The 21,975-nt window shown below is 44.9% G+C and overlaps 1 protein-coding gene across 3 annotated transcripts in view; it reads right to left on the reverse strand.

Annotated features, from left to right (window-relative positions):
* Positions 1-432: 432 nt before the first annotated feature.
* LOC138753981 (BTB/POZ domain-containing protein KCTD9) overlaps positions 433-21,975 on the reverse strand; it is a 51,292-nt gene continuing 29,749 nt past the window's right edge. For all 3 annotated transcript variants that reach the window (XM_069917654.1, XM_069917653.1, XM_069917652.1), the window contains exons 9-12: positions 17,545-17,694; positions 5,377-5,482; positions 3,695-3,828; positions 433-1,918 (exon numbers count right to left, since the gene is read on the reverse strand). In XM_069917654.1, the coding sequence (XP_069773755.1) occupies positions 1,802-1,918; positions 3,695-3,828; positions 5,377-5,482; positions 17,545-17,694 (507 nt within the window). In that variant the 3' untranslated portion in view covers positions 433-1,801. The remainder of the gene's footprint in view (positions 1,919-3,694; positions 3,829-5,376; positions 5,483-17,544; positions 17,695-21,975) is intronic.

Here is a 21,975-nt window from a genome sequence, read left to right on the forward strand (position 1 = left end):
TGGTTGGGCGATTGTATCAAAGCATTGGGCAGACCATTGGGGCCACTAATGCTTGGAGTGTCGATTTTTGGTGGATGCCACTTTATGTTTCTGTGCAGAGTGCTCCCGGCACAACTCACCGGGTAATGTCCCAGTCAGGTGGCAGAAGCTGGGGAAGCAGCCAAATCCTTTAACCTTCACAGGCACTGCAGTTACAGGCAGTACAATAATAAGGGATCCCACTCTGGGGACCTTCTCTGGTTACGGCAAAACCAGAGCGCTCTTCTCGTGGGGTTTCACCTCCACGTGAAGCCAGAACATAAATAAAGCACGACTTTGCTGTTCACACAAGTTGAAACTCCAACACGTCTTACCTTTGTAGGGGTTCCAGACATGCTCACAAATATCGCCTCAAATCAAAGTCATTCACTCTATGTAAAACATTTGAGGAAGTTTGAGGAATAAGGTGCAATGTGAATGCAGGTCTTTAATAGCTCCAATGGGCATCAGGAGGAAGAAAGGATGGCAGGAGTTGTTTGAAGGCAGACAGATTGATGGGTTGCTGACAAGAGCAGCTTCAATCTCGGAGTCTGCCATATCAATTCCCCACATCTTCCTGGCAATCAGCCCACAACCTTAAAAAGGGTGGAACTCCAGGGATAATGGTTCTCTTCTCTCATTCCCTCAGGAGTAACAAGCTGCTTTGATGGCTCAGGGAAATAGTTTCCTGTCTGCCAGTCAGAGGTGAAATGTTTGCAGGCAGGATTCCAACATCCCTTCTCAGAGTTAGCCACACCCCTCCATTCTTCTGGAGGCACCAACCTTTGCTGGATTCAACAGGCAGTGCTAGCTCTCTGGGACCCTCCCCACGTAGCCATGCTTCAGACTGGAACCCAGGGAGCTCTGCTATCCTCACTAATCCGTCAGGCTGGAGGCCAAACACTTATTACAGTGACAGTCCTTCCTCCCCAGCTCTCAGCCTCACCCGCTTATCAACTGACAACAGTGGATCACTGAGCAACGTATAATCTTGGACCTTCTAGTCAGTGGACCACGAGGGGCATCTCGCAGTCATCTTTAAATATAGGACTATGTACCAGTCGAAGACGGTCAAAAACCTATGGGATCAGCCCTTTAAATAGAAGCAGCAACAGGGCCTGGATCATAACACAGCACCGCTTTAACACCGCGACAGTGATGCCATTTTAGAATTAACTCTCATCTCTATATCATAAAGATACCTCATTTTTGCTAAGCCTACTGTATGTAGAAAGCAAAGCTATCTTTGTAAGATGCTAACTAAATAATTAACTCATTTTCTGTCACTATACTCCCTGTAAAATGCATACGGTGCAAAATATCTCATACCTTACATTGGCTATGTTGAGTGATCAGAGCCAGATACCCAAGTTCTGGTTAACCAATGCTCTCGTATCCGGCAAGTACCATTTGAACGTACATTACACTGAATGAGGTTTAGGCAGGCAAAAGCATGTACTTAATATACCTCGCCCAAGGGCTTCATGCTTAATAAATTGACAGCAAACATTTCTAACTCGTCCCTCTCTATCTTGTATCCTGTGTAAACACATTTTAAAAGCTCACTTGACAAGCCCGATGTCAAACTCGAAACCAAGGTAACTTGGTTCCTGACATTCAAGGTGATGGCAGAAACACTCTTGTTGCATCTGGAGTTCAGAGAGGGGCCACCTCTTGAAGGCAGCAGGGAAAAGCAAGACCAGGCTCGAAGTGGTTCGGAACCAGTCCAGTGAGGTGGTTTGCGGCGGGTGGCGAGTTCGGTTGCTCCCCGCCCCTCTTCCACTTATCTCACACTCTGGGACATGTGCAAGGGTGTCAGCATCTCCTCGAAGATGGCTCCTTTCACGTTGGACCCCCTTAGATTTGCCTCCTGCAGGTCACATCCAGAAAGGTCGCAATTCTGCAACATCAGGTTTTGAAACTGGTTACAAACAGTTCTACAGGCAAGGGGCTTCCAAAAGTTAAAATACGCATTGGAGCATGCCACGTTTGTATCTCCAGGATAACTACTGCCTAAAAACCAAGGAGAACAAGGTCCCACCTCTTCCCCAAAGATTTAAAAGGCAAGCATACTCCAAAGTTTTATTTTAAATATTGCTTATCCCTTTCATATTTACATTTTCACCATGTTCTTAGACAATGCATCAATTTAATACAGAACATAGAACACTACAGCACAGGACAGGCTCTTCAGTCCTCAATGTTGTGCCGACGTAAATATTCCTACCCAAAAAAAATTAAACCATTCCCAGCTTGTAACCCTCAATTTTTCTTTCATCCATGTGCTAAGAGTCTCTTAAATGCCTGAATGTTTTAGACCCCACCACCACTCCATGTTAAAAAAAAAACTTACCCCGATATCTCTCTTCAATTTTCCTCCCTTCACTTTGTACAGATGTCCTCTGCTGTTTGCTACTCCTGCCCAGGGAAAAAGGTCCTGGCCGTCTACCTTATCTACGCCTCTCAGAATCTTGTAGACTTCTATTAAGTCTCCTCTCATCCTTCTTCGCCTCAAAGAGAAAAGTCTTAGTTCTGCTAACCTTGTCTCACAAGACTTTTTTTCCAATCTAGGAAACCCCCTGGTAAATCTCCTCCCCATAGGTTCCACATACATCCAATAACAGAACTGAACACAATATTCTAAGTCTTTTGATCTTACCAGAGATTTGTAGAGTTGCAACATGGCCTCTTAACTCTTGAACTCAATCCCCTAATGAAGCCCAGCATCCCACGGGCCTTCTGAACTATCCTTGAGAGATGTATGGATTTGGACCTCAAGGTCCCTCTGTTCTCCCACACTGTTTACCATCGGACAATTGACCCTGTACTCAGCCTTCAGGTATGACCTTCTAAAATGCATCACCTCACACTTATCCGGATTGAACTCCATCTGCCACTCTTACGCCCAACTCTGCATCCTACCTTTGTCCTTTGAAATGTATTTTCTTTTTAAATTTAGACATACTACATAGTCACCAGCCCTTTCGGCCCACGAGCCCGTGCCACCCAATTACACCAATTGATCTACACCCCGGTATGTTTTGAACGATGAAAGGAAACCAGAGCCCCTGGGGAAAACCCAAGCAGACACAGGGAGAAACTACAAACTCCTTATAGACAGCGCCAGATTTAAACCCCATTACCCAATCGCTGATGCTGTGGCAGCATTGAGTTAACCGCTATGCCACCCAACAACAATCTTCAACATTATCCAGAACTTCTCCAACCTTCATATAATCCGCTTCTTTGTCCAAGACATTTATAAAAATCAAAAAGAGCAGGGGTCCTTGCTATACAAACTCCAGTAGTTACTGACCTCCACGCAGAATATTTTCCGTCCACTACTACCTCCAGCTTTCTACTGCCAAGCCAATTAACATTTACAGTAAAGCCCTAATCATCAGACTGTTTGTCAGGCGGGGCTGTAGTCTAGAACACTGGGGGTGGGCTTGCAATTGGAGTTGATTGAGACAGTGGGATAAACTCACCAGGTTCACTACAAAATTTAAACTACTACATTCCAAAAAGGTTTTTAGAGAAAACTGAAAGGCAAATGTTTGGATATTAATAGAAGTCAGCGGACACCATGGAAGACCCAGATCACACCCTTTTCTCCCTGCTATCTTCAGGCAGAGGTAGTAGATGGTAAACCACAGTATAGTTGCAATCCCCTCACCTCCAGGTCTGTTCCTGCTAAGGTGGCCCCTCGGAGGTTGCAGTTCTTCAATTTGGCGTTCTTCAGGGTGGCCACTCTCAGGTTAATCCCAGTCATCTGGCTCCCCTCCATGTCCACGCCCTTCAGGTTTGCACCTGCGACACACCACATGGATTATGTCCCCCACTCTGTCCACTTTATCAACCACACTCCACTATCCCAAATCTGTTTCTTCCCCCCCCCCCCCCGCCCCACCCCCCTCTCTGCACCTGGCTGCCCACTTCTGAAACATGTTAACTCACACTGATCAGTGGAGCGGCAGGTAGTGCTCAGTGATCCTGGCCTCTGTTACCCTGTGTGGGTCTTACATACATATGAAAGCTCAACCTCCAGATTCAAAGACTGTTACTTGCTGTTATCAGAGTCTTAAATGATAAGAGATTATGCCCTTGTGCTACTTAGAACTCTAAGAACATTATAGCACAGAAACAGGCTTTTTGGCCCTTCTAGTCTGTGCCAAACTGTTTTTCTGCCTTGTCCCACTGACCCACTCCATAGCCCTCCCATCACGTACCTGTCCAAATTCTTCTTAAATGTTAAAATTGAGCCTGTATTCACTGCTTCAGCTGGCAGCTTGTTCCACACTCCCAGGATTCTCTGGGTGAAGAAGTTCCCCCTTTCACCCTTAACCCATGTCCTCTGGTTTGTATCTCAGTGGAAAAGGCCGACCTACATTTACTCCGTCTATGCCCCACATCATTTTAAATATCAAATCACCCCTCATTCTTCTACAGTCCAGGAAACAAAGTCCTAACCTGTTGAATGAATTAGAGGCAGCACAGTTGGTGTAGCGGTTAGCACAACGCCTTTACAGCACCAGCGATCAGGCCCCCGGGGTTCAAATCCTGTGTTGTCTGTAAGAAGTTTGTACGTTCTCCCCATGTCTGCATGGGGTTTTCCCCGGGAGGGTCCAGTTTTCTTCGATGTTGTAGGGGGTGTAGGTTAATTGGGCGGCATGGGCCGAAATGGCCTGTTACCATGCTGTGTGTCTAAAAAACTTTTTAAAATTTAACCTTTCCCTGCACTTTCCTCTGTAATCTGTCCCAGTAACATAACACAAAGAATGGAAGGGTTAGCATATGAGGAACGATTATTGGTCCTTGAACTATACTCATTGGAGTACAGAAGGACCTCCAAGGCATTTTGAATGCTTAAAGGCCTGGTCAGAGTAACTGTGGCAAGGATGTTTCCCATGATAGGGGATTCTAGTTCAAGAGGCCACATCTTCAGGATAAAAGGGCATCAATTTTAAACAGAGATGCAGAAATAATATTTAGCCAGGCCTGTGGAACTTGTTGCCACGGGCAGCTGTGGAAGTGAGCTCATGGGTGTATTTAAGGCAGAGATTGACAGGTATTTGATTAGTCAGGGTCAAGGGGAGAATGCTCGGGAGTGGGGATGAATGGGTGGATGGATCAGCTGATGATTAGAATGGCAGAACAGACTCACTGGGCCTACTTCTGCTCCTATATCTTGTGAACACCCTGCTTTACTACCTCCTGGTATGTCTTGCCCGGGGAACACACAGAACAAAGCTTTTACTGTATCTCGGTGCACATAATAATGAATAATTTATATTCTTTGATAGAAGTGGCAATCTAGAGATAAAATCCTTCTAGAAGTTTGTGAACATTTGAACTCACCTTCCAAGTTGGCCTTGAGACCAGACGGATCCTCAAAATTGCATCCTTTCAGCGATGCCCCCTCTGCGTTGGAACACAGCATCTTCACCCCCTGGAGATTGGCACCCTATCAGAGCACACAGTAACCCAGTGAATACCACAGATCAATGCCTGCAATCTCAACTGTACAACCACATACAAATACACAGCAGGGAAAGATTGCCAAATCAATTCAGCATTGTAAAGTTCATGTGCCAAATGAAATGTTTCCTAGTCTGAGCATCAAAATAGGTTGCTGGGTACAATAATGTTTGGGATGAGAGTGTAGGTGGTTCGATCAGTAAGTTCGATCAGCGAAATGATATGGTGCCAGTGGGAAAGATTGTCTTCAGTCGGCAAGATGAGCAGAATAATGGCAGATGGAATTAAAATCTGAAACGTGTGAGGTGAAGAACTTTGGGAAGACTGAAGATTTCACATTGAGTATCTTTACAGTTACAGCAAAGCCCCTGTCAACCGGAATTCAAGCAACCAGCAAAAACAATAGCCAAAAATAAATGGGTTAAAAAATTAGGAAGTTTAAAATTGGTGCACCTTGCTGTTCGTTCGCCAATCTCGCAACATGCAATCTCAAGCAACCGGAAAATTCACTTATCTGGCATCTATCAATCCCCCATAGGTGCCAGATACCAGGATTTCACTACAATTAGGAATTCTGCCTGGGCTGCAGGAAAAAGAATATCAGGGATGTATTTGATGACATGTATGACAATAAATCTGAACTTTTAGAGCTTTGAATGGAAGGATATGAGCAAGTATCAAGAAGCACAATATCCTTAGTGTTCAATAATCCCTGAAACGAGCAGCACAAGTACATCGGTGTTTAAGAGATTAATTGGATACCTGTCTCCAATGACAGGGGCACATAATACAACAGCAAGGTGGTTACGGGGCAACTCTATGGTCATTAGGCCACAGCTGGTATAGTCTACACCAGAAATTCTCAACCTTTGTTCTTTGGAACATAGAAGGTTGAGAGGGTTTTGATTGAGGTATTTAAATTAGGGGTATAGATAGAGTTGTCGTGGAGAGGCTTTTCCCTTTAAGAAAGGGGGAGATACAAACAAGATAACATGAGTTGAGAGTTGGGGGAGAAAGTTTAGAGGAAGCATTGGGAAGGGAGACTTCTTTACTCAGAGAGTGGTGGGTGTGTGGCACAAGCCTGGCTCGATATTAGCATTTAAGGAGAAATTGGATATGTATATGGACAGGAAAGGAATGGTTACGGGTTGTGTGTCATGGGGTTAGGTGGGAGGAAGTGTTCAGCATAGACTAGAATGGCCAAGTTCCCCTCTTTCTATGTTGTAATTATTATATGGCTCTAGCCCCAACACCACCCCCCGCCCCCCCCGCCCCCAGGACTCTTCTCTGCATTTATGGGCCCCCTTCCCAGTGAAGCAGTCACGTTTTGGTTTCTTCTGCACTTCTCTCCTACTGACTAAATAAATAAACACAAAAAAGAATTGTTGGGTGAGGTGAAAAGAAAACATGGCTTTTACTTAAATATGCTGTGGTCCCTCATTCCTGTTGAGAACGGCTGGTCTAGGCCGACCTGGATTTAATACAATAGAGAAGATGTGGTTGTGCTGGAGAGGGTGCAGAGAAGACTCACCAGGATGTTGCCTGGGATTGAGCAACTGGGTTTGCTTCCCATGGAATGAAGAAAACTGACGGAGACCTGTCTGAGACAAAGAATCTCGACGGCAGAGATGGGTCAGATAATGAGAAGTTATTCCCTCAACTGGAGGCCGTTAGTTTAAGACAAGGACAAGGAGATTTGGACTCCTTTATACCTAAGCCAGAGGGTGAAGGTATTATCTGAGACAGTGGTGGAGGTACTTTTTAAATTTTTTTTTTAACTTTTCACACTATGAACCATATTAATCAAAATGCACACAAACATTTCCCTCTTGAATATACAGTGTCATTTTCTCCCCTTTTCCCCCCCATTCCCTCCCTCCTTCCCCCCCCCCCCCTCCAAACCCACTAAACGTTCAACAAATACAATACAATAAACCCATTAAACAATGTCATCTACTTTTACAAACTGGGTCAGTTCATTTCGTCTTCTTCTCATTCTATCATTTTAGGGGGTGGAGGTCTGCGGAAGGTCCTCTCTGTTGTGTTCCATGTACGGTTCCCAAATTTGTTCAAATTCTGTGACTTTATTTTATAAATTAAATGTTATTTTTTCCAACAGAATACATTTATTCATTTCCATGTACCATTGCTTTACTCTCAGGCTCTCTTCTGATTTCCAAGTTGTCATTATACATTTTTTGGCTACAGCTAAGGCTATCATAATAAATCTTTTTTGCACTTCATCCAGTTTGAGACCTAATTCTTCTTACATTACTTAGAAGAAAGATCTCTGGATTTTTTGGTATGTTGCTTTTTGTGATTTTATTTAATACCTGATTTAGATCTTCCCAAAACTTTTCCACTTTCTCACATGCCCAAATTGCATGTACTTTTGTTCCCATTTCCTTCTTACAGTGAAAACATCTATCTAATAATGTTGGATCCCATTTATTTAACTTTTGTGGCATGATATATAGCCTGTGTAACCAATTATATTATATCATGCGTAACCTCGTGTTTATTATATTTCTCATAGTTCGGGAGCATAGCTTTTCCCATATTTCATTTTTTATCTTTTTGTTTAGATCTTGTTCCCACTTTTGTTTGGGTTTATAGTTTATTTCATAATTTTCTTTCTCTTGCAGCTTGATGTACACGTTTGTTATAAATCTTTTAATTATCATTGTGTCTGTAATCACATATTCAAAGCTGCTTCCTTCCTGCTTCCCAGTTTGTCCTTTAAGTAGGTTTTCAGTTGGTGGTATGCAAACATTGTACCACAAGTTATTCCATATTTGTACTTCATTTGTTCAAATGATAATAAATTATTTCCCAGAAAACAATTTTCTAATCTTTTAATCCTTTTTCTCTCCTATTCTCTAAAGGAAAGGTTATCTATTGTGAAAGGGATTAGTTGATTTTGTGTCAATAATAATTTTGGTAGTTGGTAATTTGTTTTTTTCCTTTCTACGTGAATCTTCTTCCAAATGTTGAGCAGATGGTGCAATACTGGTGAACTTCTATATTGCACCAGTTTTTCATCCCACTTACAAAGTATATTTTCTCGTACCTTCTCCCCTATTTTATCTAGCTCTATCCTGGTCCAATCTGTTTTTTTTCCCTTGTTTGATAAAAATCTGATAGATATCTTAATTGTGCTGCTCTATAATAATTCTTAAAGTTTGGTAGCTGCAAACCACCTTGTTTGTACCATTCTGTTAATTTATCTAGCGCTATCCTCAGTTTCCCCCCTTTCCATAAGAATTTCCTTATTATTTTCTTTAGCTCCTTGAAGAATTTCTCTGTTAAGGGAATTGGTAGCGATTGAAATAGGTATTGTATCCTTGGGAAGATATTCATTTTAATGCAATTTACCCTTCCTATTAGTGTTAATGGTAAATCTTTCCAATGTTCTAAGTCATCTTGTAATTTCTTCATTAATGGCTGATAATTTAATTTGTATAGATGGCCTAGATTATTATCTAGTCTAATACCTAGGTATCAGATTGCTTGTGTTTGCCATTTAAAGGGTGATTCTTTTTTAAATTTTGTGAAATCCGCATTATTCATTGGCATCGTTTCACTTTTATTTGTGTTGATCTTGTACCCTGATACTTCATATTCCTTCAATTTCTTATGTAATTCTTTTATTGATATTTCTGGTTCTGTTAAGTATACTATGGAGTGGTGCACCCTGGAATCGGCCTGCGTGCGTTTACTCCTGCCGCGGCCGAGTGCTGGAGGTGCGGGCGAGCTTTCTTCTGCCCTTCCTGCTGGGCCCTGGAGCCCCCGGACAGGTGGCTCAATTACTTCCACGCCTAGCTGTACCATGCAGGGTCGAGTGGGCAGGAACACACAGGACCACAACCTTTCCCACGCCTTCCAAAACACCCCGGAGGTTCCCCAGGCAAGGCCGCTCTGGTGGGGCACAGACTTGGGGCTCGCCCCTAGCCCAGCCTGTCCGTGTTTGGTGGGGACCCACTGACCAGCTGGGGCTCCGGGTGCAGGGTGCAAAAGCCGCAGGCCGGCCTGCAGGTTCCGAACTGCCCCCATGAGTTCCTGGTTGAGCGGCCTGGCCCTTACCTGAGAGCCGGAGGTTGCCGCTTCTGCTTGGCAAGTATGGAGGGAGGTGTGGAGCGGACGGGGAAGAACTCCCTCTCCTCTACTCCTCCTCCTCCTCGGTGCAGTCCGACCTCACCCGTTGCCGCACGGTCCCCTGGGAGACTCTCCCAGGGGACCGTGTGGACAGCGGTCATAGATCTCCAGATATGGTTCGACCTAAAAGGGGAGGCAGGCCTCTTCAGCCCAGTTAAGCAACCTGCATAGGAGAAGGACACTCTGATATAAAACCTACGACCCAAGGACCTCGCTGCCACGTCCCAGCTTGCTTGGCCACGGTACACGAACCATGGGTGTAAAGGGTGGGGCCAGTACTGTGCACACTGGACTCCACCTAAAAGCTCCTTTGCGCAGGCCCGAGGACATGTCCATGTCCTCCCCTTCAAAAGATGCACACAAACTCAAGCTAGCATGCTGGAACATCAGAACCATGCTAGACAAGGCTGACAGCCACCGAACTGAACATTGGACTGCCCTCATTGCACATGAACTCCTCAGACTCAACATCGACATAGCTGCTCTCAGCGAAGTCCACCTTGCAGATGTAGGCAGCCTCCAAGAACACGGTGCAGGCTACACACTCTACTGGTCTGGCAAGCCTCAGGGTGAACGACGCCTATCTGGTGTTGGCTTCATGGTCAAGAACTCCATTGCCTCCAAACTCGAAAACCTCCCGACAGGCCACTCTGACCGGATCATGTCCATGCGACTCCCCCTTCAAAACAAGCGACACATACAACCCTTCAGGCTGAACCAGCAGAAAAGGACAAGTTCTACACTGATCTGTGCAACCTCATCCAACACACCCCTACAGCCGACGAGGTTGTCATCTTTGGTGACTTCAACGCTCGTGTCGGCAAAGACTCAGAAACCTGGCCAGGAATCCTTGGCAAACATGGTGTCGGCAAGAGCAATGACAACAGGCGCCTCCTGTTGGAGCTCTGCGCAGAACAGCGGCTTGTCATTACTAACACCCTTTTCCAGCAGAGAGACAGCCTGAAGACTACCTGGATGCATCCCCGATCCAAACACTGGCACCTCCTGGACTACTTTCTTGTGCGAGGAAGAGACAAACGAGATGTGCTCCACACCAGGGTCATGCCCAGCGCGGAATCCCACACTGACCACCGGCTTGTTCGCTGCAAGCTCAACATTCACTTCAAGCCAAAGTTCAAGAACAGTGGAGCCCCAGAAAGAGGTGCAATGTTGGAAACTTGCAGTCAGACGAAGTGAGAGGAAACTTCCAGGCAAACCTCCAAGCAAAGCTCGAGAATACAAACTGCCTCACGGACACGTCTCCTGTAACCCTCTGGGATCAGCTGAAAATGGCCATACTGCAATCCACTGGAGGTATTGGGCTTCTCCTCCAGGAAAAACAAGGCCTGGTCTGATGAAAACAACCAGGAAATCCAGCAGCTGCTGGCAAAGAAGCGATCTGCCCACCAGGCTCACCTTGCAAAACCTTCCTGGCCAGAGAAAAAATGAGCCTTCCGTCTCGCATGCAGCCATCTTCAGCGCAAACTCCGGGAAATCCAAAATGAGTGGTGGACTAGCCTTGCCAAACGAACCCAGCTTAGCGCCGACCTTGGCGACTTCAGGGGATTTATGAGACACTAAAGGCTGTGTACGGCCCCTCACCCCAAGTCCAAAGCCCTCTGCGCAGCTCAGACGGCGAAATCCTCCTCAGCGACAAGATCTCCATCCTCAATCGATGGTCAGAACACTTCCAATCTCTTTTCAGTACCAACCGCTCAGTCCAAGAATCTGCCCTGCTCCAGCTCCCTCAACAGCCCTTGACTCAAGAGCTGGATGAGGTCCTTACCCGGGAAGAGACATACAAGGCAATTGAACAACTGAAAAGTGGCAAAGCAGCAGGTATGGATGGAATCCCCCCCCAGAGGTCTGGAAGGTTGGCGGCAAAACTCTGCATACCAAACTGCATGAGTTTTTCATGCTCTGCTGGGACCAAGGAAAGCTGCCTCAGGACCTTCGTGATGCCATCATCATCACCCTGTACAAAAACAAAGGCAAGAAATCAGACTACTCAAACTACAGGGGAATCACGCTGCTCTCCATTGCAGGCAAAATCTTCGCTAGGATTCTCCTTAATAGACTAATACCTAGTGTCGCCGAAAATGTCCTCCCAGAATCACAGTGTGGCTTTCGCGCAAACAGAGGAACTACTGACAAGGTCTTTGCCCTCAGACAGCTCCAAGAAAAGTGCAGAGAACAAAACAAAGGACTCTACGTCACCTTTGTTGACCTCACCAAAGCCTTCGACAGCATGAGCAGGAAAGGGCTTTGGCAAATACTAGAGTGCCTCGGATGCCTCCCCAAGTTCCTCAACATGGTTATCCAACTACACGAAAACCAACAAGATCAGGTCAGATAAAGCAATGAGCTCTCCGAACCCTTCTCCATTGACAACGGCGTGAAGCAAGGCTGCGTCCTCGCACCAACCCTCTTTACTATCTTTTTCAGCATGATGCTGAAACAAGCCATGAAAGACCTCAACAATGAAGACGCTGTTTACATCTGGTACCACACGGATGGGAGTCTCTTCAATCTGAGGCGCCTGAAAGCTCACACCAAGACACAAGAGCAACTTGTCCGTGAACTATTCTTTGCAGACGATGCCGCTTTAGTTGCCCATTCAGAGCCAGCTCTCCAGCGCAAGACGTCCTGTTTTGCGGAAACTGCCAAAATGTTTGGCCTGGAAGTCAGCCTGAAGAAAACAGGTCCTCCATCAGCCAGCTCCCCACCATGACTACCTGTCCCCCACTTCTCCATCGGGCACACAGAACTCAAATCGGTCAACCAGTTTACCTACCTCGGATGCTCCATTTCATATGATGCAAGGATCGACAACGAGATAGACAACAGACTCGCCAAGGCAAATAGCGCCTTTGGAAGACTACACAAGAGAGTCTGGAAAAACAACCACCTGAAGAAACACACAAAGATCAGCGTATACAGAGCCGTTGTCATACTCATGTTCCTGTTTGGCTCCGAATCATGGGTCCTCTACCAGCATCACCTAGAGCTCCTAGAACGCTTCCATCAGCGCTGTCTCCGCTCCATCCTCAACATTCATTGGAGTGACCTCATCACCAACATCGAAGTACTCAAGCTGGCAGAGTCCACAAGCATCGAATCCACGCTGCTGAAGACCCAACTGCGCTGGGTGTGTCACGTCTCCAGAATGGAGGACCATCGCCTTCCCAAGATCGTGTTATATAGCGTGCTCTCCACTGGCCACCGAGACAGAGGTGCACCAAAGAAGAGGTACAAGGACTGCTTAAAGAAATCTCTTGATGCCTGCCACATTGACCACCCCCAGTGGGCTGATATCGCCTCCAACCGTGCATCTTGGTGCCTCACAGATCGGCGGGCAGCAACCTCCTTTGAAGAAGACCACAGAGCCCACCTCACTGACAAAAGACAAAGGAGGAAAAACCCAACCCCAACCAACCAATTTTCCCTTGCAACCGCTGCAACCGTGCTTGCCTGTCCCGCATCGGACTTGTCAGTCACCAACGAGCCTGCAGCAGACGTGGACATTACCCCTCCATAAACCTTCGTCCGCGAAGCCAAGCCAAAGAAGAAGTCATCTGCAAATAGACTGATTTTATATTCCTTCTCTTTTATTTTTATCCCTTTTATTTTATTTTCTGTTCTTATCAGTTCTGCCAATGGTTCTATTGCAAAAGCAAACAGTGAGGGAGATAGTGGACATCCCTGCCTAGTTGACCTGCTTAATTTAATTTGGTTCAAGATATATCCATTTACTGTCACCTTCGCCACTGGACCCTTCGATAATGCATTAATCCAATTAATATATTTCTTTGGTAGGTTGAACCTCTGTAATACTTTGAATAAATAATTCCATTCTACCCTGTCAAAGGCTTTCTTTACATCTAAAGTAACAGCCACTGTTGGCGTCTTATTTCCTTGTACTGCATGTATTAAGTTAATGAACTTACAAACATTGTCCGTTGTCCGTCTTTTCTTAATAAACCCAGTTTGATCTAGTTTTACTATTTTTGGTACACAGTCGGCCAATCTGTTTGCTAATAGTTTATCTTATAATCTGAGTTAAGTAGAGATATTGGTCTATACGATGCTGGTGTTAGTGGATCTTTCCCCGTCTTTGATATTACTGTAATTATTGCTGTTTTACATGAATCTGGCATGTTTTGTGTTTCTTCTATCTGGTTCATTACTTCCAGGAGAGGAGGAATTAGTAACTCTTTAAATGTTTTATAGAATTCTATTGGGAGTCTGTCCTCCCCAGGCATTTTATTGTTCGGTAGCTTTTTTTAATATATCTTGTATTTCCTCTATTTCAAATGGTTTTATCAATTTGTTTTGCTCCTCTTCTTGCAATTTCGGTAGTTCAATTTTAGTGAGAAACTCATCTATTTTGTCTTCTTTCCCTTCGTTCTCAGTTCGGTATAATTGCTCGTAGAATTCCTTAAAGTTTTTATTGATCTCTGTTGGGTTATATGTAATTTGTTTGTCCTTTTTCCTTGATGCCAATACCATTCTTTTAGTTTGTTCTGTTTTAAGCTGTCAAGCCAGTATTTCGTGCATTTTTTCTCCTAGCTCAAAATACTTCTGCTTTATTTTCATTATGTTCTTCTCCACCTTATACGTTTGTAGTGTTTCATATTTTTTTTTGTCCAACTAATCTCTTTTTGTTATATCGTCCCTTGTTGCTAGTTCCTTTTCTGTATTTACTATCTCCCTTTCCAACTGTTCTATTTCCTGATTGTAGTCCTTCTTCATCTTAGTTACATAACTTATTATCTGCCCTGTGATGAAGGCTTTCATTGCATCCCATAATATAAATTTATCTTTCACTGATTCCATATTTATTTCAAAGTACATTTTAATTTGGCGGTCAATAAATTCTCTAAAATCCTGTCTTTTAAGTAGCTTGGAGTTTAATCTCCATCTATATGTTCTTGGTGGAATGTCCTCCAGTTCTATTGCTAATAACAGGGGTGAATGATCAGATAACAATCTAGTTTTCCTAACTCTCCCTTGGATATGGGCTGACAACAGGAACAGGTCAATCCTTGAGTATGTTTTATGTCTACTCGAATAATATGAGTATTCCTTCTCCTTTGGGTGTTGTCTCCTCCATATATCCAAAAGTTGCATTTCCTGCATTGATTTAACCATAAAATTGGCTACTTTGTTCTTTCTGCTAGTCTTTTGTCCAGTTTTATCCATCTTTGAATCCAAATTAAGTTTAAAGTCCCCTCCTATCAATTTATTCCCCTGCGTATCTACAATCTTCAAAAAAATATCTTGCATAAACTTTTGATCCTCTTTATTGGGTGCATATATATTGAACAAATTCCAGACAAATTCTGAATATACCTGACATTTTATCATTACATATCTCCCTGCTGGATCTATTATTTCCTTCTCTATTTTGATTGGTACATTTTTATTGATTAATATAGCTACTCTTCTGGCTTTTGAGATATATGATGCTGCTGTTACGTGCCCTACCTCGTCTCTCCTTAATTTATTGCGTTCCATTTCAGTTAGATATAGCACGAATGCTATATCTATTTTTTTCTTTTTTCAGTAAATTTAATAGCCTCTTCCTTTTGATTTGCTTATGTATTCCGTTAATATTTATAGTCATATAGTTCAACATGGCCATCTCATACTCTGTTTACATCTCATTTCCGCTTCCTCACCACCACCTTTCCCCTTTTCATTTCTCAGTTTTCTTTTTTTGAACGCACTGTATGACAACATTTCTAAAACATAAAATACTTCAATCACTCCCACATCTAAAATTCCCTTAACCCCAAGTGTCATCCCCCCTCTCTGAGTCGCCCCTTGTCAGGCAACCACAACTCCCCTCTCCATTCGGACTGCGAACCCGTTCACAAGTGTCAACTGATTTCACAGTGACTGCTATTCTCTCCCACCCAACCCCCTCCAGAAAACTTTTATCTTCACATTACAACAAAGCTCCCCCTCTTTTCTTCTCTTATTCTTTTTATTTTTTTAACCCCTCCTCTTTCCCCCCCTTCTCCCTTACTTCCCTTTTCTTCCCTCCTTTAGTTCTTACACATTATTTTTACTTCTTTATATATAGTTTGTCATCGTTCTTTGTTCTTGTTACATCTCTTCATCTCTCTTTCTGTCTTGCAGGCGTTCTGCAAATTCTCGTGCTTTGTCTAGATCCGAGAAAAGTCTGTTTTGCTCCCCCGGGATAACTATACCACTGGATATCTTAACATAAATTTATAGCCTTTTTTCCATAGGATCGATTTTGCTGCATTAAACTACTTCCTCATCTTTAGGAGTTCAAAACTTATGTCTGGGTGGAAAATTTTTTTTTGACCTTTGTATTCCAGTGGTTTTTTGTCTTCTCTCATTGCCTTCTCCAATATATTTTCTCTTGTCGTGTATCTCAGAAATTTTACTAAAACGGATCTTGGTTTTTGTTGTGACTGTGGTTTCGGGGCTAATGTTCTGTGTGTCCTTTCTATTTCCATTCCCTCCTGCATTTCTGGCATTCCCAGGACTTTTGGGATCCATTCTTTTATAAAGTCTTTCATATCTTTGCCTTCTTCATCTTCCTTAAGGCCCACTATCTTTATATTGTTTTGCCTACTATAGTTTTCCATTATATCCATCTTCTGAGCTAACAACTCCTGTTTCTTTAACCTTTTTATCACTTTCTTCTAATTTTCTTTTTAAGTCGTTCACTTCCATTTCTACCGCCATTGGACGTTCTTCCACATTTTCTCATCCTTTCCCTACATCTGTTGTGACCAGCTCTATTCTACTCACTTTTTCTTCTGTACTTTTCATTTTTCTTTTCATTTCACTAAATTCTAATGTCAACCATTCTTTTAATGCTTTCATTTGTTCTTGAAAATTTTTTTAATCTATGTACTGTCTATTCATTTTACTTCCTATTCCTCTGTGCAGAGCTTGGTGTTCTTCTTCCGTCTGCTCTTGGGTTTGTGTCTTCTATTTCTCTTCCTTGTATCTGTGTCTCTTCTGTCTTTCTTGTTGAGCTGCTTGTCTCGGGGTTTTTTTCATGGTTTCTTGATGTTGGTCCTCTTCTTCTGGGCTGGTTATCTGTTGTGTCCCTTGCTTCCTTTTTTCTTTCTCAACCCTCTCTTTCCCGTTGGTTTCTTTATCTTCCAGCTGGGAGCTCTACTGTCAGGCATCTCTCAGTTGATCATGCTGTGGAATTTCACTCCACAGCTGGTCCCCCCCCTTCCCGTCGGTGTTCTCCTTGTCGTGCGCATCGCACATGTACGATTCTTCGTGCATGTGCAGTTGCGCACCTCTGTTTGGCTCAGTGAGCCATCTTTGCAGTCTCGCGGTCGGTGGGTCGCGAACCTGCGGAGTCTCCACTAACCTCGGGGAGCGGGCTCCTCTTTCCACGGTGGGTCCCTGCTTTTTCATGCAGTAAGGCCTTCACCTTTCTCTTCCGGCGTCTTTCCTTCTTTTTTTCCCGTTGTTTTTGGTTTTTCTTTTTTAGGTGCCATTTTCTCCACACCTTTATCTTTTTATTTGTTGTGTTTTGTGTATCTGGGGCTTTGCTTTTTCTTCACTTTTTTTCTTCTTTTCTGGAGAGGGCTGGTATTCTCCTACCAGCTACTACTCCATCACGTGACTCCTCCTGGTGGAGGTTCTTTCATAACATTTAAAAAATATAATAGATGAACACTCTAAATGTGCATAATATAGAAGGGTATAGAAAAATTAGTGGTTTAATTTGGTGCATTTAGGGCCAGCATGAATACTGTGAGCTGAAGGGCCTGTTACTGTGCTGACACCCCAGGCTTGTGATATTCCACACCCACCAGCGTGCGGGCCACAACACTAAATTAGTACCCATAACCTGACAGGAATCAGCCAGTGAAAACCATGCACACTCACGTCCAGTATTGCTCCAGACAGGTCTGCCCGCTCAAGGTTCGAGCTGCAGAGATTGGCGTGGCTGAGGTTGCAGTTGCTGAGGTTGGCCATCTTAAAGTTGATGTAGCGAAGGTCCAGTCGGGAGAGGTCAGTCCCTCTGAAATTCAGACCCTGCTTGGGAGTAACATGTTTCAGGTTAAAGAGCGGCACGGTTGACACAGCGATTAGCACAACGCCTTTATAGCGCCAGCGATCAGGACTGGGGTTCAAATCCCGAACTGTCTGTAAGGAGTTTGTACGTTCTCCCCGTGCCTACGTTGGTTTTCCCCAGGGGTTCCAGTTTCCTCTCATCATTCAAAACATACCGAGGGTGTAGATTCATTGGGTATAATTGGGCAGCATGGACTCATAAGCTGAAATGGCCTGTTACCATGCTGGATGTTAAGCCACAGAGTGAAGGAGGAGGCCGTTTCACTCATCAAGTTACCGAGACACACTGTCCCGCTCTGTCACTACAGACATGGAAAATTCTCCCATTTTAATGTCTATCATGTCCCCACCTCCATTGCCTGCCAGTACTTTTCTGGTTTTACACTGGGTGCACATCCAAGTAGGTTACCCGGTCACGCTCTCACCTCCAAGCTGAGCTGCACCTCAACGAGCAGTGCTCTTGCCCAGGAAAGAGGTTGCTGTGGAGGACTGCACTGTCAGAGGCACACAACGAGATGTTAAACTGAGGCCCCACCTTCTTTCCCACCCCATCGCACTGTAGATGAAGGGCAAAAGATCTCTTGGATGAGGAGACCAGGAGCTATCCCTGGCATCCAATACTTCTCAAAATCATGGCGTCAGAGAGATGGCCAGCATGGAAACAGACAGCGGCAGTGACCCAGGATCGAATCCTGCACTGTCTGCAAGGAGTTTGCTCATTCTACCCATGACCAGCATGGATTTTCCCGGGGTGGTCCAGTTTCCTCTCACCCTCCAAAACGTATGGGGGTTGTAGGTTAATTGGGTGCATGGGTCTCAATGACTGGAATCGGCTTCTACCATGTTGTAAATAAAATTTTAAAAAAGAGCCTTCAGCCCAGAGTCCGTCCCAACCATCAACCACCCGCACATTTGTCCAACCTGTTTCATTCTCTCCACATTTTTATCAACTTTCCACCCCCTACCCCACTCATTTATGAACAAGGGACAACCTGTAGTGCTAATTAAACCACTGCCCTGCGTGGATTTGAGCTGTGGGAGTAAGTGGAAGCACCCTGGAGTAACCCAAGTGGTAACAGGGAGAAAGACAGGAGTGAACGCCAGGCACTGTGAGACAACAACCCACTGGCTGCACCACTGTGCTGTTCACTACCGCAGAAAATTAGGCTGCTCACACGTGGGAGTTTGCTGTGTGTCACCACTGGCCATGTTTCAAGAGCCGTATTTACTTGTAATCATCAAATATTTTGGACCACTTATTCGGACGAAAAGAGTGGGATTGACTTTGACACAGGTCAAACTTCTGACCGCATTAAGTACCCGCGTCGTTCCAGGCATCAGGAACTCGGATGGCCGGGACCATTTGGCAATTCTGCAACCGGGGCGTGGTAAGCTCGGATGGGTGGGTGGCCAGGGTGTTGGCAGTTTGGATGGGCAGGCGGCTGTGGCAAGGATCCATTGTCGGGAGCTCGAATGGGCAGGTAGCTGGGGTGAGGATCCATAACCAGGGCATCGGGAGCTCGGGTGGGCAGGCGGCCAGGGCAGGGTTCCACGGTTGGAAGCTTGGAAAGGCAGGCAGCTGGGGCATTTGGGACTCAGATGGGCCTGGGGCCAAAAATAGGAGGAGACTTTTACACAGGTCATTTGAAAACACACGAATTTTGGACCAATAAAGGGGGGGTGGGGAGAAAATCGACTATTACATGGTATCACCGATTACACAAATACATATGGTAATTCACAGGCTATAAAGTGCCTGAAGATTTCCACGATGGTAGATCAGCGCTCCAAGTTTCCGCTCAATGCCAGACCTTATTCATTTTATTTGAAATCTTGACACGTCTTACTCTCCACCAGCAGCCTAGAGCCATGAGTGTCCCCAAGCAGTGCCCCTGACTCATCCCTGCTTCCTGACTTAGATCATCCCTTCCTGTTTGGCCCACAGCGTGGCACAAGGGACCCCAACCCCGCACTTTGGCCTTGGATTAAAATGTGCTCCAGCATCCTTGGCTGCACTAAGAATGTAGGCAGAGTTGGAAAAATAAAGGCATGCTCTGCTCCCTTGGCGCACTGCTTCCAAATAAACCCATGTAAAAGCTCTAAAATACACATGCCCTTTTTAATTTTTTTTTAAAAACCAGATTGAACAATTTATATAAACTGAAAACATAATGCTAGAGAAACTCAGCAGGTCCAAACAGTGTACAGGTTGAATCTCTCTTATCCAGTGCACCGTGGTCTGAAAATTCCCATGGTCAGGTACGTTTGAATATGTTGCCGTTAGAACAAACTCCTTATAGACAGTGCTGGGCTCGAACCCCAGTCCCGAATGCTGGCACTGTAAAGGCGCTGCGCTAACTGCTTAGCTAACCATGCCGCCCCACAGTATTATTTTCTGTTTTAAGCTTTGTTCTACGTTTGATATGTTAACACAGGATATCCCTGAGAGGTCAATTTCTGTGGTCCGCCAATGGCCAAGTCTCAATGTTGCCAGATTAAAGAGGTACAACCTGAACTTTAAAGTGCTGCCACCTGAACGTCGCTTCGTGCACACCCACAGCTGGCTCCAGAGCCGCATTCTCCCAGCTATTCCACCTGAAAGCGGCTTGTGTGAAGAAGTACCCCCCCGTGTACCCTTTAAACTTTTCCCCTTTCACCCTTAATCATGTTCTTTAGCTTTTTCAAAGCAAAGATACATAACCAATTTTTTGGGCTTGAGCCCTTCATCAATGTAGGAAGGGTAGGAATAAAATTTAGACCGGCACCCAAACAAAATGGAGAGGGGGAGGATCACAGTCCCGCAGGCGGGAGGTAATAAGTGGATAAGGGAGGGAGGACACACCAGCAAACGGGGAAGGGGGGATGGCTCTGTGAATGGAGAGGGAAGAGGGTGTGGAGAGCTGGAGGAAGGAAGACAGAGAGATAGGGAAGAGAGGGAGAACAGAGGGTGGGCGAGCAGAAACCAGAGAAGTCGACGTTAATGCCATCCGGTTGGAGATGGACCAGATGGAAAATTAGGTGTTGCTCCTCCAATTTACAAATGGCACTGGTTTTACCGTACACAAGGTCATGGACAGACGTGCGTGTATGGGAGTGGGACACAGAATTGAAATGGTTGGCATCTGGGAGATCCCTGTCACCGATGTGCACCGAGCGAAGGTGCTCAGCGAAGCGATCTCCCAGTCTGCGTTCAATCTCTCCGACGTAGAGAAGGCCAATTAGAAGATAAATTGTAGAGAACAAACTGTATGTCACCTCAATATGAGCTTGTGTGCTTTGAAGATCTTTGCATTGACTCATTAACAGAGTTTGCCATGTGACTGTTCCAGTTTCCTTTGGCTGCTCTGATTTCCTCCCACCTTCTAATTACATGTAGATCGGTACGTTAATTAGCTGATATGAGTTGACCATGTGGCAGGGGGTGGAATCTGGTGGAGGGTGGGAGGAATGAGGTGTCAATGACATTGTAGGAGGAAAGTAAAAATGAGGGTGAGTGTGAATAGATGGGTCACCCTGGACTCGCTGGGCCAGGGACACTGTTCTGTGCTGTACCCATCTATGGTTCAAAAGTATGACTGTGTGGAGAGCTGACAGATTGCATCCTGGATAAAAAAAAACTGGCGGGGGAGAAACTTTCCTCTTCTCACCCTGACCTTCCATCACACACCTCGACCACAAGACCATAATCAAACATGACTGCAAATTCTGTGGCTCAGGCTACAAAGCCACGGTAGACAAGTGTATCATGTTAACATGCAAAAGATCTGAGCCAAATCTCCCCCCCAACCCCTACAATGTACCCATCCTCATCTCGTGTGTGGAACGCTGGATGTAGAAGAGTGCCTGGGGATCGATCATAGGAGCACGGGAGAAGTAGGCTGCTCATGCCCCAAGCTTGCCCCGTCAATCATGGTTGATCGATGCCAGTTTATTCACCATTTAATACAAATGTGACTGGTCTATGCTGGCTTTAATTCCTCTTCTGTGCTTGTTCCCAAGAACCCTCAATTCATTTATCTTTCAAATATTTATCCCACCCTCTGCCTTAAATACATCCAATTATCTGTCTTCCACAACTCCTGGGGCAAAAAAAACTCCAGTGATTCACTGTCCTCAGAAGAACTTTCTGCACACCTCAGATTTAAATGACCAGCCTTTATTTTAGTCATCTCATCTTCTGTCTGGCCACCCTCCAACCGGATGCCATTAACATCAACTTCTATAGTTTTGTTAAATCTCTCC

Source organism: Narcine bancroftii, chromosome 2 (assembly GCF_036971445.1).
Source record: "Narcine bancroftii isolate sNarBan1 chromosome 2, sNarBan1.hap1, whole genome shotgun sequence".
NCBI classification, from domain to species: Eukaryota; Metazoa; Chordata; class Chondrichthyes; order Torpediniformes; family Narcinidae; genus Narcine; species Narcine bancroftii.